The sequence below is a fragment of the Coloeus monedula genome (genome assembly GCF_965178545.1).
Source record: "Coloeus monedula genome assembly, chromosome: 16".
NCBI classification, from domain to species: Eukaryota; Metazoa; Chordata; class Aves; order Passeriformes; family Corvidae; genus Coloeus; species Coloeus monedula.
The window spans coordinates 8,915,191-8,933,340 of NC_138796.1; the positions used below are offsets into that span (position 1 = coordinate 8,915,191).

General features: G+C 47.2%; 1 protein-coding gene across 3 annotated transcripts in view; it reads left to right on the plus strand.

The window, feature by feature from the left end:
• The first annotated feature begins 6,982 nt into the window (after positions 1-6,982).
• The window catches only part of TNRC6A (trinucleotide repeat containing adaptor 6A), a 44,659-nt gene continuing 33,491 nt past the window's right edge, over positions 6,983-18,150 (plus strand). For 2 of the 3 annotated variants that reach the window (XM_082292433.1, XM_082292432.1), the window contains exons 1-3: positions 6,983-7,123; positions 7,871-7,918; positions 17,212-17,302. In XM_082292433.1, the coding sequence (XP_082148559.1) occupies positions 7,119-7,123; positions 7,871-7,918; positions 17,212-17,302 (144 nt within the window). In that variant the 5' untranslated portion in view covers positions 6,983-7,118. Of the gene's footprint in view, positions 7,124-7,870; positions 7,919-10,116; positions 10,153-17,211; positions 17,303-18,150 lie in introns of all 3 variants that reach the window. The other variant, XM_082292431.1, reaches the window with a different exon arrangement.

The window sequence follows — 18,150 nt, forward strand, 5'->3', positions numbered from 1 at the left end:
TGGTCCAGCCTGTCTGCAGGGTTCAGTGCACTCGCCCCTCCAGTGCCTCTGTCTCTCAGCTCCCATGGTTCCTGTGGCTCCGGTGGCTCCCAGTCCATCCCAGTGCGGGTCCTTTCCTCCCCGGTTTGGCCGCCGTGTCTCCATGGCGACGCGCTCTCCCTGCCGCAGAGCATCCTTGGCTCGCCACCTCCAGCGCTGCATTTGTATTCCCAGCCTTTGTCTCCCGCCTGGCGCTGGCAGCCGGCCAGGCCAGGCATCCATTTCAAAGCAGCCTTTGTATTATCGGTGCAGTAGCTGCTCAGAAATCCATGGGATTCAATCAGGGTGAGAACACTGTGTTTCCTCGCCCTCCTCCTTCCCCCAGCCGGGCTGCCGTCGCTCAGCGTAGCTGGCGTGACCACATCGCCTGGCAGAGGGCAGCAGGATGGGGCTGTGCCAGCGGCCACACATCGGACGGGCAGGAGCAAGTGGGGGCAGGCGTTTTCCTCCTCTCCCCCTCCCCAGGCATAGCTGACATTTCCTTGCACAGTCAGATGTGCCATTTTCAGCACAGCCCCGTCCTCGAGGCTTACGGGCAGCTGGATCTGCTGAGCTGAGATAGTAGTTAAGATTCCAGCCCCTGGCAGAGGAAAATAGTGCTCGGAGTGAACTCGAAGCTCAAAGCAGGGATCCTGCCTGAGCTTGCTGCCTCTTCCCCTCTGTGACTGCCGGCTCTGCCAGAGGCAGGGCAAAGCCAGCTTGCTGGACAGTGCAATCCACTAACTGCAGAATCCATCCTTGCTTCCAGGGAGTTCAAGGCTTAGAAAAAGGGATGATGTTACACATCTGCTCAAGTGTGCAAAGACAGATGCAAAAGTATGTGTATGCATCCACAGGTGTATTATTGAGGGTTTGTGGGGACTCCAGTTTCCAGGCACTGCAGTCCCTGTGGACCTTCTCCAGGGCACAGGGAGGCACCCAGGAGGGGACAAAAAAGGGGGCTGTGAAGTGTCATTGCTGAGGTCCTTGTGCTCCCCAGGGCATCCCTGCATCCTTCAGAGTATGAAGTGAGGCAGGAGGGAAATAAGAGGGTAACAGGAGAACAGTGACTACTTTGTTAAGGGCAGAAGCAGCAGCTGTGTGTCAGCCGTGCCCAGAAAGAAAATGTCTCCAGGAGAACCTGTCCTCTGAAACAGGCATCTTGGAAGGCAGCAGGAGCTGGGCAGCCAGTCCTGGGGCAGCATCTGAGGGGAGTTCTTCCAGCAGTTTGTCCTACCCTGCTGCTATGGGGAGCAGGTGGGACTGGAACTTCTTCAGCCTTGGGCCACATCACTCAGAGCCTGACTGTGGCAAGCAGGGCTGCAGCTGGGAGCGGGCACAAAGCTGCTGATCTCAAGGGTCTCACTGGAAGGACCTTTCATCTTGCTAAACATCAGAGACTCTCTTAAGTGATTCACTGCCTTGTTATGGTGAGATGTAACCACCTCAGCATGACAATGCCTGCAACTGGGACCACTGGGAAAATCGGGAGCACAGAAAGACCACAGCGGGTGCCAGCTGTGGCCCAGGTACGACAGCAGCTGGAAGAGCCACCCTGGCAGTACTGACATGACTTTGCATGAGGACCTTTCCCCACCTGGAGACAGTCCCAGGAGGTAACAAGTGCCAGAGCTCTTGCTGTGGTCTGTGCTGCTGCTCAATAAAGTGTGTCCTGGCCCCATTTTATTCTCCATAATTAGGAAACTCAGCAGACAAATTGCTCTCTGAAGCCTAAATCGGAGCATATTGTTGGCACAAAAAGAACCAGTCTGCGACAGACCAGGGATTGTTTGTGCCATTTCAGTGAGAAGTGCAAAGGAAACAGGTGAAATCTGTTAATCTGGTGCTGTGCTGAAAAAGGGCAGGTGTGAGTGAGGTGATTGATGAGCATTGATTAGGAAGAGCTTGCTGCTGTTAGACACGATGGAGGACAGAGCACACGAGTAGGATGGGTAAGTGAGGGCTGCCCAGCCCCAGCCCCAGCCCCAGCCCTGCAGAACCGACTGCTCCCATGCTCCAGAGTCCTGGCCCTCTCCCGGGGCTCTGGCAGTTTCTCTGGAGAAGCAGCTCCTGTCTCTCTCATCAATTCACCAGTTGAGATTAATCCTGGAGGAAGGGTGAGCTCTGCCATGGGTGTAGCTGGTGGGCTGAAGGCAGGGCAAGCTGTTTCCTCTGTGAACATCACAGTTTGCATGAGGCCATTGCAAATAACTGAGACTGGAGGGCAGAAACAGGAGGGGAAGCACTTTTCCCTGAATGAGTCATCTGTGTCTTCTTGCTGGTGGTTTGTAGCTCCGTGGGCTCTCCAAAAAGTGCCCCACTACTTTTGGTTGTCTTTTTGGCTAGCAAAAACTTAGAAACAAGCTATAAAGAGCCATGGCTGTGGAAGAGAGCCCAGGATGTGCAGATCCAGCAGTCTTCATGTGAACAAATTGGCTGAGCTGCACACAGGGCAGGTGATGTCCAGTGTGGCTGGACCCACAGCTGTGGCAGCATCTTGAGGGGAACCTTCAGATCTGGGGGATACCCCCCAACCAGCCCCCATGAGGAATTTGGACCGGGCCATATTCACTAACACCTGAGCAGTGTGGAGCATGGGACCTGGGAAGGGCTGCAGTAAGCCCACCACTGTGATTCCCTTTGGAAGTGCAGTGCAGCCCTGGTAAATAAATAAAGATTGGATCTTGTCAGTCTCTTGCACTGCACCACTTCCAAGCGCGGGGATGCGAGGCTGCTGTAATTGGCTGGATGCAGAGCGAAATCCAGGCTCAGCGATTCCATTTTGCAGTTGGCAGCCTTCCCAAACGCAGATCAGGGAATGCAAGTTGGACTGGCTTTAAAACACAGGGAAATCCTTTATCTTTGATAATTTTTTGCTGATTTAAAGGGTAGGATTAAATCCTCATTTAATAACCCCAAGTGCCTGCTCTGCCCTGCTCTGATCGCTCTGAGAGTGCTGCCAAGGCGCTGGAGCCCAGAGGAAAGGCAGGGAATGTTCTCCCCAGCACACATCCGATGGCTGTTTGCTGCTGCAGCCTGTGAAACAAAACCGACTGTGTAACCCCCAGCCTCAGCACGGGATGGTGTTCGTTGCTTTTGAGGTCTGTTTCCAGCTGCTTTTGAGGTCTGTTTCCAGCTGCTTTCAGGGCTGATCAGAAGGCAAGCCCAACACTTTCTGCCACCAACTTCCAGTTATGTCATTTGTGGGTTTTTCTCCTAACTAAGGATCCCCAGAGCCCCAAACGTCCCTCTCTAACACACAGCCCAGCTGACTGCACTGACAGGCTCTGGGGCAGGGATTGTTTTATCAGTAACAGCTGCCTGTTTAATACCTTTATATTGCTGCCTCTTACCGTCGCCTGTGCAATTTTTAAATCCTTAAATAAAGCGTCTACAATGAAAAGGAAAGGAGCCTACTTGCAGAGGAACACAGAGCCACCACATTGACGAGGAGACTGTTTTCCCTTGTCTGTCAAATCAGCTCATTTAGATTATTTAAGTCAAGAGCAATTTTGAAAACAATCTGTTTTGCTGGTGACAGCGGCTTCGCTCTGTGTAACGATGCTGAATGGAGCAAGCAGCTTTGAGTTATTGACGGCAAATTCTCCACGTCCCCAGGCCCGAGCTTCTCCGGAGACAGCCCCAGCTCTGTTTTCCCCAGACATGAAGCAGAAAGTATTTTCTAACATGTCGGCTTCCTTTGCCTTGAGAGCAAACTGCAGCTGAAGGGGAAGGGCGGAGGGGATGGGAACGCTGAAATGGCGCCAGCTCCTCTTTAACTGTTTTAAGGCAGTGCATTTCTCTGCCTCCTGCAGTTTATTCTCTTGCTCTGGTGATATGAAAATCCTAATTAAAAAGAATGGGGATGTGATGATGGGAGGACGTGTGTGCGTGCCAGGCTGGCAGGGTGCAGGTGGTGGCTGCGGTTGCTGGGAGAGGATATTTGGGGATCACTGCCCAGGAGGGCATGTTTGCCGAGTGGTGAAAGTGTAACCACACAGGTCCATCCCTGGCAGCTGCCTGAACACAGGTGAGTTGTTTGCCCTTGAAGAGTTGCTTCCATTATTTCTAATTTCTAATACCATGTGTGACCAGAGTGCTGCAGAGCCATTCAAACCCACATCAGGGAAGGACAGCAGTGCCAGGGAGTATCGTGGGTGGCACAAGTAGATTCCTTCCTGCACACACTGCCCAGAGTGCTCCTTCCCATCCAGGAATGTGGTGGTTCCCAGGGACAGGGATTCCATGAGGAAGAGAAGCACTAACATTTCAAAGATGGGGGTTAAGGATTTATCTACCCTTCAGCTGAAAGCAGCTCCCGACCCAGGTGGTTACGAACGTCATTTTAAGCACAGAGGTGTTTTGGTGTCTCTTTGCTGGCAGAATCAGAATCTGGGGCCTTAGCAAAGAAGTCTAGAGGTCCAAACTTCAGAGAGCACCAAGGGACAAAGAATGAACCAAACAACTGTAGTAAGCAGGAGAGAAGGTCCTCCAGAACCTCAGTTCCCAAGTAACTCTATGTTCAGCACATATTAAGACTAAAACCCGGAGTGGTTAACATCCATCCGAGTGCTGTTTCCAGCCAGCACCCAGTACCACTGCTTTGACTGATGGGCTTTTGCGTGGGTGAAGCTCAACCTGCTGGTTCTTCTAGAAGAAAACATTCTTCCTATTTGAGGATTCCTTAATTTCCCTAGTGCATCCAGGAATTCAGCAGTTTCACACGTATCAGAACTCGGCTGAGCAAAGTGTTACTTGTGAGGGTGAGAGGTAAGGTCATGACGCTGATGCAAGGAGGGGATGACGGGGTAAGTGACTGAGGGCTGGTTCCTGCAGAGGCTTTGCTGACAGTGTATAGCCAGCGGCAGCATCTGCATGCAGAAGGGAAGCCACTGCTGCAGTGGTCTAGTTGCTAGAGGCACGCGCATAAATAACATTAGAGAACAATCTAAAATAATAAAGAAAGCTGCAGACCTTGACTATGAATTTTATTGACAGTGGCATAATACAGTTAACAAACTGACATAACAGGAGTACATAATGCATTCATCAGCCTTCCCAACTGAGGACAGACTTAACAGCAGCCCTCCTACACCACGTGTAGTGCCTCCAAAGAGACATGAAACAGGGCTGCTGTGAATGGAACAGTGAGAGAGAGCTGAGTCACACTTCAAGAAATAATGGCTTTCAGTTACACACAATTACATGACAGTCCAAACTTTTTCACATAAAGAAAAATAAACAAGACCAAATTAACTTACAAGTTATTACAAGACACTGAGAAACTGATTTCAAACTGTCACTTTACAGCTGTGCCTGTACAGCTCACAGCAGCGCACTCTGCGTTACTGAGCCTCTAAGGACAAAAATACGCTCGCTGGCTACTCTGCATTGTCATAAACCTTGCCTTTAATACTGTAGGATCTTCTTCAGCTGAAAAACACTGTACTTCATTCATGCTGGCAGAAAGAGAGCGGATGCTGCAGCAGATTTCCAGGGACAATGGCTCATGTACCCAGGGCATCCGTTTATCTCACAGAGGAATCAAACAGCATTCCTTTTCTCACCAGCATTGGTAAGAATGGCAAAGGCCAAGTGAAACTAGGCTGGAAAATGCTGGTGACAATGTGCAACTGCAGGCAAAGAGAGGGCGAGAACTTCCCTATGCCAACAAAACCTTGGTTGGGAGTGCTTGTCAGATGCAGAACTATTTACTGGGAATTCTTGTCCCCTTTCAGCTTTGCTCATCCCTGACAATACTGCTCTCAATTCTCACCCATTGTCCTGTTCAGTCCTTTGACTGGTTTGATTTTTCTAATATCTGGGATATTGTTACTGAAGCCAAGTCCAGTAACAGAGTGTGGCTCATATACTCCTCACTCTTCATTTTCTGTATTTGAAGTATCTTGGTGTGGTTTGGATTAAGCTCCATGTTCACATACATCGATCTCTCAGCAGGTTTGCCAGTGCTGGGGACTTTTCTATTCCCTCCCTCAACCCAAAAGAGTCAGCAAAAGGTTAAGAGAAATGTGTATGTGGTTATTTACACTCTAACACCTTTTATCTGCCAGTTATTGGTGCCCCAAGCTTGGCATAGAGCTGGCACAGCAGCAGCACCCTGGGAGCACTGCCCCACACAGGGAAAACACGCATGGAAATGGATGTTGTGTCCATCTGTGCTTTGCCCTGCATCGTGCTTAATGAGACAGTGCCTGGAATTCCTGTGTGTGATCGGGATAACTACGTTGGTGTGTGGGGCCTCATTGCTCCCCACAACTCCCCAACCAGGAGAGCATAGTGAGGTGGGGCCCATCTCTTCTACCATGCTGCAGTCGTGGGAACAAGAGGAAATGGCCTTAAAATGAGACACGGGAGGTTCAGATTAGGGATGAGAAATTTTTTTTCACTTTTCAGGTGGTCAGGCTTTGGAAGGGGCCGCCCAGGGAGGTGGTGGAGACTCCATCCCTGGGAGTGTTTGAGAGACATCTGATCTGGCACTGTGTGATGTGGTTTTGACGTTTAGGGGTTATGGTGGCAGTGCTGGTGGAGGGTTGGATTGGATAATCTTAAAGGTCTCTTCCAACCTTGATCACAGAACCTCCTGAGTGGAAGGCACTCACAGGGATCATCCAGTCCAACTCCTGGCTGTGCAGAGGACACCCCAACAATCCCACCCTGGGCATCCCTGGCAGCGCTGTCCAAACGCTTCTGCAGCTCTGGCACCCTTGGAGCCGTGCCCATTCCCTGGGGAGCCTGGGCAGTGTCCAGCACCCTCTGGGGGAAGAGCCTTTCCCTGATCTCCAACCCAAACCCCCCTGACACAGCCCGAGGCGAAGTGAAGACTCTGTGACCCCGGCCCGAGGCCCCCGCGCTGCCGGCCCCGCTCCCTCCGCGCCGGGCGCCCCGGAAGCGCGGCCGGGGCGGGTTCGCTTCCTGCGCGCGGGGCGGGCGGGCGGCGGCGGCAGGAAATGGCGGCGGAGCTGCGGCTGCAGCTGCCGGGCCCTCCCGCTCCGCAGCGCCGGGCTCAGCCCGCGTAGAGCCGCCGGCCGCGCCGGGCCCGCGCCGCAGCCTCCGGGACGGACTCCGAGCACTTTACATACATGAGGTACCGGGGAGGGCGGGCGGCGCCGGGCCGGGCCGGGCGGGGGAAGGGCCGGGCGGCGGGGGAGCCCCGCGGAACCGCAGCGGATGGGATCGGGCTCCCCGCGGGAGCGGCGCCGGCGGAGGGGCCGCCCGGTGGGGTCGCGGCGCGCCCCCGGAGCGATGCGTCCCGTTCCCCCCGCCCCGGGCCGAGCCGTGCCCTCCCAAGCTCGGAGTTCGCTCCTGCGGGGCCGGCAGCGCTTGCGGCCGCCGGTGCGGCACGGAGGGTCCCGGTGCTGCGCTCGAAGCTCATTCGCGGGCTGAAGTGATGCAGCAGAATTGTTTTCCTTAAAGTCCTTGAAACGGTGAAGTGCAAGGAGGGCGCACGGGCATGGGTGTTGGGCGCAGGTAGTGTACAGGGATGGTGCTGGGGCGCGCAGGGATGGGTGTTGGGATGCAGATAGGGCGCGCAGGAGGGGCAGGTGTTGGGGTACAGGGAGGGCACAGGGATGGTGCTGAGGTACACAGAGGTGATGTTGGGGCACACGGAGGTGGCAGATGCAGGTCTTGGCCGCTCCCCTCGCCGTCTTTGGGGCCACAAGCCGCCGTGTCCCCGGGGACACACACCGACGGGTCCCGGGGCCATCCGTGCTCTCCCCGTTCGCTCATGACCAGCCCCACCTGGAGCTCCCTGTGCATCCCGACCCGCACCAGCTTTATTTTCGTGCTGCATTGCTGTTGACATGGAAACCAATACCACTTTCTGTTCCAGAGAATTGGAAGCTAAAGCTACCAAAGAAGTCGAAAGAAAACTAAGCAGGTAAGAGACTCATTTAAATTCCCTCCCACAGTTTAGATGGAAAGGTGGCCTAGGGCTAGGAATAGTTGTGGGCTTTATCGGGAGCTTTAATCTCTTGTTAATTGTAAGGATAAAAAACCCTCTGAATTTGAAAACGTTCTCAATTTCGTGGAGAAATGTCTGCAAGTTTAGTTAATTCTGTAGAATAAACACCTTTTCAGCTGTTTGGGTTTTTTTGGGTGTAACAACTTCACTTGTTTAATAGTTTTTTTTTTAATAGGGGAGGTTTTTGAAGAGAAAAATAACTTTTCTGCACTAAGTTGTAGTACCTAACAATAACTAAAAAATGAATGAAGGGTTTGGGGTTTTTTTGTACACTTCAGCCAAGTATATTATTGGGAGGCAAGACAGTTGTGGCAAGAACTCGAATAAACTGCGTGTTGCCATGTAACTACTGGCTCTTTGCCTCTTTTGCCATGAAGAGTTAGCTGGTGAATTTCCTGTTCGCATGTAGTTTTTAAAAGGAGAACTTAACAGAATGAGCTCGGGGGTTCAGAGTCATGTTGAACTAAGGATTCTGTGCCAGTAACATGTATCGCTTTTATATTTAAGTTTGTTTCTTCTGTACCGTTTGTTTTTAGTCAGGTGACTTTCTTACAAGGATCAGCTCTATTGGTTACATTCTTTGTTTTCAACTTTTGTCCTGCTTCCTTTTTGGGTTCTTTTTCAGTTAGAGCTTTAAAGGCCTTTTGCTAGTGATCTGTTAAAAGGGATTTCTACTGGGGCCATTTGAAATGTGTCCAAACCCTGAGTATAGCTGATAGAATCTCAGGTTTGGTACCCTGCTTTTTTCCTTCTTTTCTGTGCCTGAGCAGTCTCCAACTTCCAGGCTGAGCTATGAGTGTACTGTGAAAACTGCTTTGCTTTCCCCTGCTCTCAGTACGTGTCTTCTTTTTTTTTGTTTGGCATTATACTTAAGCATGAATGATTTTTTCCATGTTGTTGTTGAAATACAGGGAATAATTGGGATACATGGGAATATTTAAGATACCTTTGGCACGTTGCTGTTAACCCATCAGCGTTCAGGGACACGCAGCATTCGTGATGCCAGAAGTGATTTCAGAACTCTATTATAGAGTGACAGAGTGCTAAGTTCAGAGCAGTACTTGGTGCCAGTCTTAGTCAGGAGATCTTCACATTTTTATGACCTTAGCAGAGATCTTGTTATGCTGGTAGGCAGTGCTGAGAGTGAGAAGTAGTGAAAAAAAACTACAGAACTTCCAAAATTCAGTGCTTGGAGAGTAAATTCTGCTATGGAATGGGTCCCTATGTCTCTCTGACATAGAGGAGTGTGTTTTATTCATTTTAAAGATCCAGAACTGGTTTGAAGTTCACATTAATGCCCCAGCTGGTTTATGTTTAGCCAGGGAGCTCTTGTTGTGTGAGCACACAGCTGATAAACCGTGGCATGCCTGCGCTGGATAGACCTGATTAATTGTTTTACTGGGGTAGAACTCAGCAGATAGCCCTCATTCTTCCTCCAGTGTCATTATTTACAGTCTTATTAAATTTGCAGTGACCTAGCCGAACTGTAAAAGAGCAAATATCCTTTCCTGGGAAGGTACATAGACCTGTGCCAGAGTTTATGTTAATCTCAGATTTCACAGTGTGGATATAGACTGTGAGCTCCACGGGACATTGGCTTTGCTTTGTGTGTGTTCTGAAGTCACTTCTGGAGTTTATGCTTATAAATTAATGGGTAGCAAATACACTTTTTAATCTTACTGGGAATATTGGCTGGCCTAGACTGTAGATTTGTGATAGGATAAGTATTACAGCTTTTAGTGCAGCTTGCTCATCCAGTTGGATTCCTGTTTTACGCTCAGGATTAGCATTTGGGCTGTCTGGCCTTTTGGAAAAGAATCCTCATTTGGTCTGTGTTCTCTCTAAAATTCATACATGCCTGGTGCTGTGCAAATATTCCTGGTCTCAAAAATAAGCTTGCATGACTTGCGACAGTGGTTCAGATAAATCCATTGCACACTCTATTGTGGCATCATGTTACGAGTTAAATGTCACCTGATCGGCCACAACAAGAGCTGTCTGGTGTTAACTGGGGAAATTTAAGAGTTAAATTTGGTTAAAATCAGGACTGCTAAAAGTCACCATTAAGTTCTTCTGATTTAAGCAATAACTTCTCAATTCTGTTTGGTAAACAGGGCTTTCCTGCCTCATTTATGTGGAACTGAGAGAAGGTAAATATCTGAAATATATTGACAATTATTTTCCCAAACCCAGGGGTTTGACTGTTGCTTCACAAGCATGCAAACCATAGGGAAGAGTCTCCACAGCTTCCATTCACCTCTGATTCTGCCCACTGTGGTTGCAGACTGGCCATGTTTTGGGAGAGCAAACTTCTCACCTCTAGATTTCATCTATGTATTCTGCAAAGCTACTACTGTACACTTGATTTTTATGCTTTCATGTTATAATAACCACCATATTTCCATGGTATTTTTCTTATCTGCTGCAGGGAAAACATAGAGCTGGCCCAGTGGTAGAGACTTATAAAACCAGGGGAAAATGTAGTTGTTTCTGTTGATGTGTAAGCACTTGATTTTCTGTTGGGTTTCTGGGGATGGATCTTTTTCCTGATAAACTTCTTATGGAGAGATGTCTGCTGTGAAATGGGAAGAGTTTATTGCATAGAAAACATTCTATTCATGCTTTCAAGACCTTTACAGATACTTGGGTAAAATTACACATCCCTTTCTCCTCCACAGACACCTTTTGAGGTTGTACGTGATTGCCAGGTGGTCTCCATAAGGTGCCTTTGCTGTTTCAGTCTCACAGCAGCCCTTGTGCAGAGCAGTGCTCCTCTGCAGCAGTGACACTGCAGCATCCTGGAGCAGGGCAGAGTTGATGCTGGACTTGAGCAGTTGATTGTGGAGGAGCAGTTTAATCTGCCTTCTTCGGTTCCTCATTTGTTACAGGAAGATAGGGATTGTTTATGGCTGCTGCTGGAGTCTTGTGTAGTTGGATGATAAACTTCTTGGGAAAGAGATCTGTCTTTTGTCTGCTTATGTGGCAGCAAACATCTTGGATGAAACTTGAGGGCACAACTAACACAAATATTTCAGAATTATGGTCCATTTGTAGTCCTTGTATTTGGGAACGTCATTCTGATGAGCTAGCTTCTGTATTGGGAAAATGGGAAAGCTGAGTGGATTCCACATAATTGGTAGTGGCAGACATGGTAGGTAGTTCTATCACTTCACTTTTAGGGTGATAATTTAAAGACTGAGGTATTTAAAAGCGCAAAAGAAAGTAGCTGATACACATTTACTAATTAATTATTCATTCAAGTATTTTTTCCAGTTTTTAGCTTGGCAGCACCTCTCCTCCCTGTTAATAGCTGGAAAGAACCCATACACACACGTCTGGAAATGAGTGGGTTTGTTTTGTTCTCACTGCTTGAGGCTCTCTGTGCTCTGAGGAACACGCTGGGTGGGTTCAGGTGCCAGAGCATTTCCATCTGAGGCACTGGCAGGGTTTGTTGGGATTTTTTTGTTAACTTCAAAGTACTGGTGTCTATTCCATAAACTCCACATGCTCCTTTGGTGTAGTGTGCTGTTTTGTGGATGGCATTGATAAAGGAATTGTAGGATCCCTTTTAATCAAAATACACATTTTATAATTGATGGTTGTAGAATGCTGGTGAGTAGGAAAGCTAGCTGTTGGTTTTTACAGAACCTGAGAAATCACTTTGATTGGGAATTTTATGTATTTGTGTCATTTCAGAAAATTGAAAGATGAAGGAACTTGTAGGTCAAAATACAGAAGATTTATCAGTCACAGCAACATTTGATAGTCTGTGTAGATGGTCAGCTGTAGGTTGAACATGTGGTGCTATCTTTGCAGAATTGTTAAAGGTCTTTCAGTCCCTGATACTTACCTGTAGCTACCTGGCAGTGTTCCACCTGTAGCACTGCAAGTTAATTTATAACTGGAAGAAGAGCAAATGGTGGAAAGGATTTATTTGTTTATTATTTTCCAAAAAAAAAAAAAATGTCCATCTCTGGAGATTTTACATTAGTTTCAGAAGCTGCTGTGTATAATCACTTCCAATTCTTATTTGTATGTTTGCTCCAGTAGTATATGGACAAAAGGTAAAAATCCATTGTTATTTTTTGCCTTCAGCTGGCAACCCAGTGCCTCTGGAGGCTGCCTCGTGGTTTAACTGGGCTCCCTTGTCCATGGCAGAGGTTCCCTCGGGTGCCCCCCTGCCCAGTGCTGCTGGGACCATGTCTCCAGCCTGGAGGGCCATCGTGGTGGCACCAGCCGCCGATGCTGTGTGTGAGGTGCTTCAGAGGACACCCAGCAGGCCAGGATACCTTTGGGAGAATCCCTTTGCAGCCTCAAGACTCCCAGAAGTTTGTTGGGATGGGGGCGATGCCAGCTGTGCCTGCTGGGACAGTGTGGGTCCGTGGGCTCGGGGGCAGGGCTGGAGGGGCTGCTGGGCCTGCAAAGCCCTGGGCAGGGTGGGGCTGCTGCTCCTGCAGCGTGGGGAGAGCTGGCTCTGGCCGTGGCTTGGAAGCCCAGCGAGTGTGGCTGCCCTGGGGTGTTCCCTGCTCTTCCTGGGGCTCTGGGGCTTTGGGTCAGAACATTCCTGCAGGGTCCTGAGCCAACCGACCCCAGCACTGCCCAGGCCACCACTCACCGTGTCCCCGAGTGCCACATCCCTACCTCTGTTAATCCCTCCAGGAATGGGGACTCACAATTCTCATACCAGCATTTCCTCAGTGCGGTAATAGAATTTTGATTTTATTGTGGCAAAACATGTTGCCCTTTGATATATTGTAACAGCAAAGATAGCACAGCGACACAAACATTAATTACTGCCTCCTCAGCCTGTCTGCCAGGGGAAATATGGATGAACTTGATTTTGCTCTTCTGCAACATTAAGAATAAAGGTTAAATATGTCTATTTCAGCCCAGGTATTTTTACGATGCCAAGCTGGAGCTTTAGAAATTAAAGATTAATAGAACTCTTTTTTTCAAGAATTAAAGTAATAAGTGAAGCATGTTTTGATATAAATATTACCTGAAATGTTTGCAGTTTGAGCATGACAGCTTTTTCCACTTCAGAAGCCACATAACAAATAAGGCCGTACAAAAATAAAATGCCTTGTACTGTCTTGATAACCTGTCTTAGAAGACTAAAAAGTTGGTTTTAGCTTAATTGAGGAAAGCATTTTAGTAGTTTGTTGGTTTTTTTCCCCTCTTATACAACGAAGAAGTGTGCTGGAGTACACAATTGGAACAAAAATTTACTGTTAAATAAATAATGGTAAATATTTATCTGACCCTCGGTCTGCTTAAATTTATGCAGATAACAGCAGCTTCTCCTTGCCCATCTTCAGAGCTATCAAATGTGCAGTCCCTCCTGAGATCAAGATCCATTTTCATTTTGTCTCACTTGAAAATAAAGCACCTTTCAAGTTAAGCTGTTGAAACTAGAGGCCTTTGTTCTGTCTCCGATGTTGATTTCCTACGGCTGGGATGTTTTATTTTCACTTGATCTAAATTGAAAAATATGGTTTGCATTTCTGCTAAGGCCGTTTAACCTTGAGCAAGCTAATCCCATTACACAGGAGGAGAAGGATGTTGCCTGTGTGTGTGTTTTGGAGGAAGTTGGATGTGTGATAGGGGAAATCATAGAGACCTGTTTATATATTCATGTTATCAGTCAGAATGCTTGGTCCTTGCTTTTCCTTGGCCAGCTGATGGACCAGTGTGCTGCTCCAAACACTTTGGCCACACAAGGGCAATGCATTAAGTTTCCCAGGTGTAAGGAAAAGCCCGGCAAAGGAACTTGTTAATTTTCTGGCTTTGTGTTGATACCACGAGACGGGATTGCTGCGGTGGTTCCTGTTCCATGCTGTAAAGGACCATGGAGCTGCTGCTGGTTTGTCCACAGGAACAGGGAGCTGTTAGTCCGAGGTGATAAATGGGAAATACTACATTCCACTTGTGTTCCTTAAGGAGCAGCATTAGAAATGGAGCTTGTTTGTTATGTGTTCTTATGGAGGTTGGAATCAGAGGCATCAATCCCATCATTTGCTGTCTGGTGAGAGGGCCATGGATCTGTGTGTTGGGAAGGATAAAAGAGACTCATGCTTCCAGCTGTCAGAAATGGAAATTCACGTGTTCTGTGTGAGACTGATGGCTTAATAGGGAAACGTGAATTGTTGTCTCAGGTTTAAGTTTGTGTATGAGGATGGTGTATAGGTCTGTCTTACTTGAAGGGTTAAGTTTTCAGGGAAGGGCAGGGACAGGAAGGGCTTTGCTGTCTTTGTACTTTAACTGGTACTTAGATGTACCAGTTGGGTTAGTTTTGCTCTTTAGTCACTGTGATTTTATGTTACAGTGGTAATTAATACTCTTAAAAACTTAACTATAGGTGGATGATTTTTATCTAGGGAATACCTAAAGTCCTGATCCTAATCATGGGGGGTTTATGTCTCCTAAGCTAGCTTTGTAATCTAAAATCTGTTTGTCTTAAAAAGATAAAAATTGAATGAACACAGTTTCAGAATTTAGGAATTCTGTTGATCCTGTGTGAAAAAAACCACAGTGATGCTGTGGTAGAATATTCCAGAGATATTGGTGTGTTAGTTGTTAGCATCTGTCTTCCCAAAATGAAATGTAATTGTGTTGATTTAACTGTAGCAGGATTGATGAGGGTTTTTTTTTTTTTCCTGTGAAAATACTACTTTGCATTCTGCTTGCTCTTGAACGTGCTACAGCTTTCTTCTAAAAGCAGAATGATTTTTCAGTTAATGCAGTTTTGGCATGTGACAGACTGAAATTTGTTATACAAAACAAGTGCTGGTGGCTGTCTTAACTCCTAGTACTCTGCTCAGGTTATTATAGATCTTGTAACTCAGCTGTAGCCCCAGCAGGCAGGCAGAGGTGAGGCCCAGCCCAGTACTGAGTTGCCAAGGAGCAAACCAGTGGTTCTGCTCTGAATGGAAGGAGCTGTGCATGAACTGGGTATCGTGTCAAGAAGGAGCTGGGATCTGTAGAAGCTGTTTCCTCTGTACTGATTCCAGACCTGGTACTGTTCTCCAGTTCAAATTGCCTGTTAAAATTTGGACGGTCCCAAATTAACCAAACTGAGGGTCAGTATCACCAACATCCCTGTGGTTACAAATTCTCAGGGTGTGACAGCGAGGGGCAAAACTGACTGAAGTGGCACCTTTGTAGTGCACGGATGTCACTGCAGGTTAATCATTACCTCAGATTTGCACAGGACCAAGGGATTGCTCTAAATGAAACTGGCCAGCTGGAATTGTTTCTATAGTTAGATGTCTGACCTCTTAGTTGTCCATGAAATCATTTTTGAGACCTAATTGTAAATGCAAGATTACTTTTGCAGTGGGACCGTCCTCGGTGAATCTTGCAGCCAGCTGATGAAGCTGTGATAAAATGCAAAATAGCCACATTGTGTTTCATGGGTTGTGATTCCTCTGGCAGTGCACAGAGGGGTCTCAGAAATAACACTTTTGGGTAATTATTTTGCATTCCTTAGCACGTCAGAAGCCATTCTTTCTTAAAAGAGGTAACTAATGCTTGCTTTCTGTTATTAGAAGATCTTAAAAGCCAGAATTTGGTCGTGGAAGCTTCTCAGAGTAAGGGTGTGTCTGTAGCAGTGACTGCAGGTGGGGTGGAGTGGAAAGAACACAGGGATGGTTTCAGTGCTCATTGTCAGAGCAGCTCTGCTGCTGTTCACACCTGCAGCAGGAGGTGGTGATGAGAGTGGCAGAGGAGAAAAGGAACCCTGGATGTACAGTAAAGCTGTGTTATTCCAACCAAAGGGAGCACTGGGGAAAGAGTTAGAGGATGCAGTGGGGTTTGCAGTGAGAACCAGTATCTCTGCAGGGTATGAACAGTGATTGCTGTTGGTGGTTGCCCTGCAGGTACAAACAGCCACTGGATTTTCAGCATATTGTTATTGGGGCATTGGGCTTACCAGCAGGAGAACCACCTTCACCATCTCACTGGAGAACCTCAGAACAGGGCAAAATAACAGTTTTAGAGTTTAAAGGTAGAACTGAAATGGGCAGTAGTAATGTGGAACTCACCTCTCCCAAAGGAATGGTGGGATTATGCAGAAGGCTGAGGATAAGCTGCTGCTGGGTACCAGAAAGGTCTGAGGAGCTGCTGTTCAGCATCACTTACAGTGGCACCACCTGCACAAGAGGCAGTGCTCAGAGTGCTCCTGTTTGTCTCATTAAAAAGTGAGGAACTTATATGAATGTGCAGTAGTGGAACTGGGCAACTCACGTGTGGATTGAAAAAAATTGAAAAAGAAAACTCAAAACCAAAGCTGATGCCTGCACTTGCTTTGAAAGGGACTTGAGTTGAGTTAAAAGTAGAATGAACTGGTTGTTTATATATCTAAAAAAGTAATGAAAGTTTTAGTACCTGTGGACTATCTTGTGGTTTAATACATTCAATTTACATTGCTTCTGACAGATACCAAACTATATTATTTAAAACTGGAGGTTTATGGATAGTTTGGGGTTAAAAAGGAGCCAGCTCAGTGTTTCCAGGCAGAAGCAAACCATGTAGTCACTGCCCCTCAGTGACATTTTTAGTTGTTCTTCTCCAAAAAGCTTTTGAAGTCTGTTTCTAAACAGAGTGAACTGGACAGTAGTGTTCCTGCTCAGCCTTGGTTTGAGCATGAAATAACTGTGTATCAAGTGGCATTAATTAACGTATGAAGTTTTGGTTTCACTTTTGACAAGTTACGGTTTTGTTTCTCTGTTAGGGAGCTCTGAAATGGCCCTGCTGCTGCCAGCTGTGGTCTGCCCTTGCCCACACTTGGGTGTTTCCTGGCAGAGGTGGTTTGGGATGAGGGAGCTGGTGCAGATGCACAGGGTGTGTGTGGCTTAGGCTGTGTGTGGGAACTCTCCAGGCTGGGATGTGCCAGAGCTCAGTCACACCAGTTCAGGGAGAGATTAAATAACATCTGAATTTGCTGGCTTTTGAACCAAATTCAAGTTTAAGTCTTCATTGTAAGCTTTGGAAGAAAGAGCTCCTTACATGTAGCTTGACACCACATCTGTGCTTGAAGTCCTGTCACTGGTGGCTTGCACTGACAGTGACAGTCCCTGTAGAAATAGGATCCAATTAGAAGCAAAATTCCCCAGTTCCTTTTGTGTCACTGTGAAATAATTGTTCTAAAATGAATCTAAGTGTGTACAGATTATATTTTGGGAGAGTTAATTACAAACTGTGTGGTTCAGGGATTTAGTGCAAGAAGAGGAAGAACAGTTGATGGAAGAAAGGAAAAAGAGAAAAGAAGACAAGAAGAAGAAGGAAGCTGCTCAAAAAAAGGTATGTGGAGCACTGAGAATAAACCCCTGTGCTTAGGGGTGACTTGTTTCATCACTAATAAAAACAAGTGTTTTCTTATTAATTTAATGTCTTAAATTTAAATGTACTGTCAGTTATTTAGAGGTAACTGACACATTGAATACTGCAGTTGGCTCTGTGTAGTTTCTTACAAAACTAAATTTTCTTCTGAGGTGACCCTTCTTTTTCCTGATTGTCAATTGAGGCAGTTTCAGGTTTGAAACACCTCAGTGTTAGTGCATTTACTAGTAGAATAAAAGTACCATTTTAAGGCAGTGGCTTTCAGCTGCATCCTTACTTTAATATATCTTCTTATTCTTCAGTATGGAAACGTGTCATAAGAGAATGTGTAGTAGAGAATAAAAATTTTCATAAAAAAGAAAATATTGACAGCAAATATGTTTAGGGATGGAAATGTCACAGAAATGCTTGTAAATACTTCAGGATCCCTGTTTACTGACAAGATCCTCATCATAGCCATTGATTCTAAATATTGACCCTGAGCTTGAGAGGAGCTTGTAAATGCAGTTTGTAGCCATGTCCATTTGGGTAGGAGCAGAGTGCTCCACAGTTTTCCCGTGATTCCATGGCCTGATGCTGGATATGGCTCCAGAACACACTGGTTTGTTTTACAGTCACAGGCTTGCCAGCAAAACCTCCCAAGCCTTGAGCTGAGCCCCAGGCCCTGACGGAGTGTGGGAGTGCCCAGCCTAAACACGTTCATTGTGTTTTCTCTCAGGCATTGGCACCTTAGCACAGAAAGCAGCCAGCAGCCCTGATTGTGCCTCTTGCCCTCCATGGATCTTTTTGGGTGCTGTAGGTCATCAGAA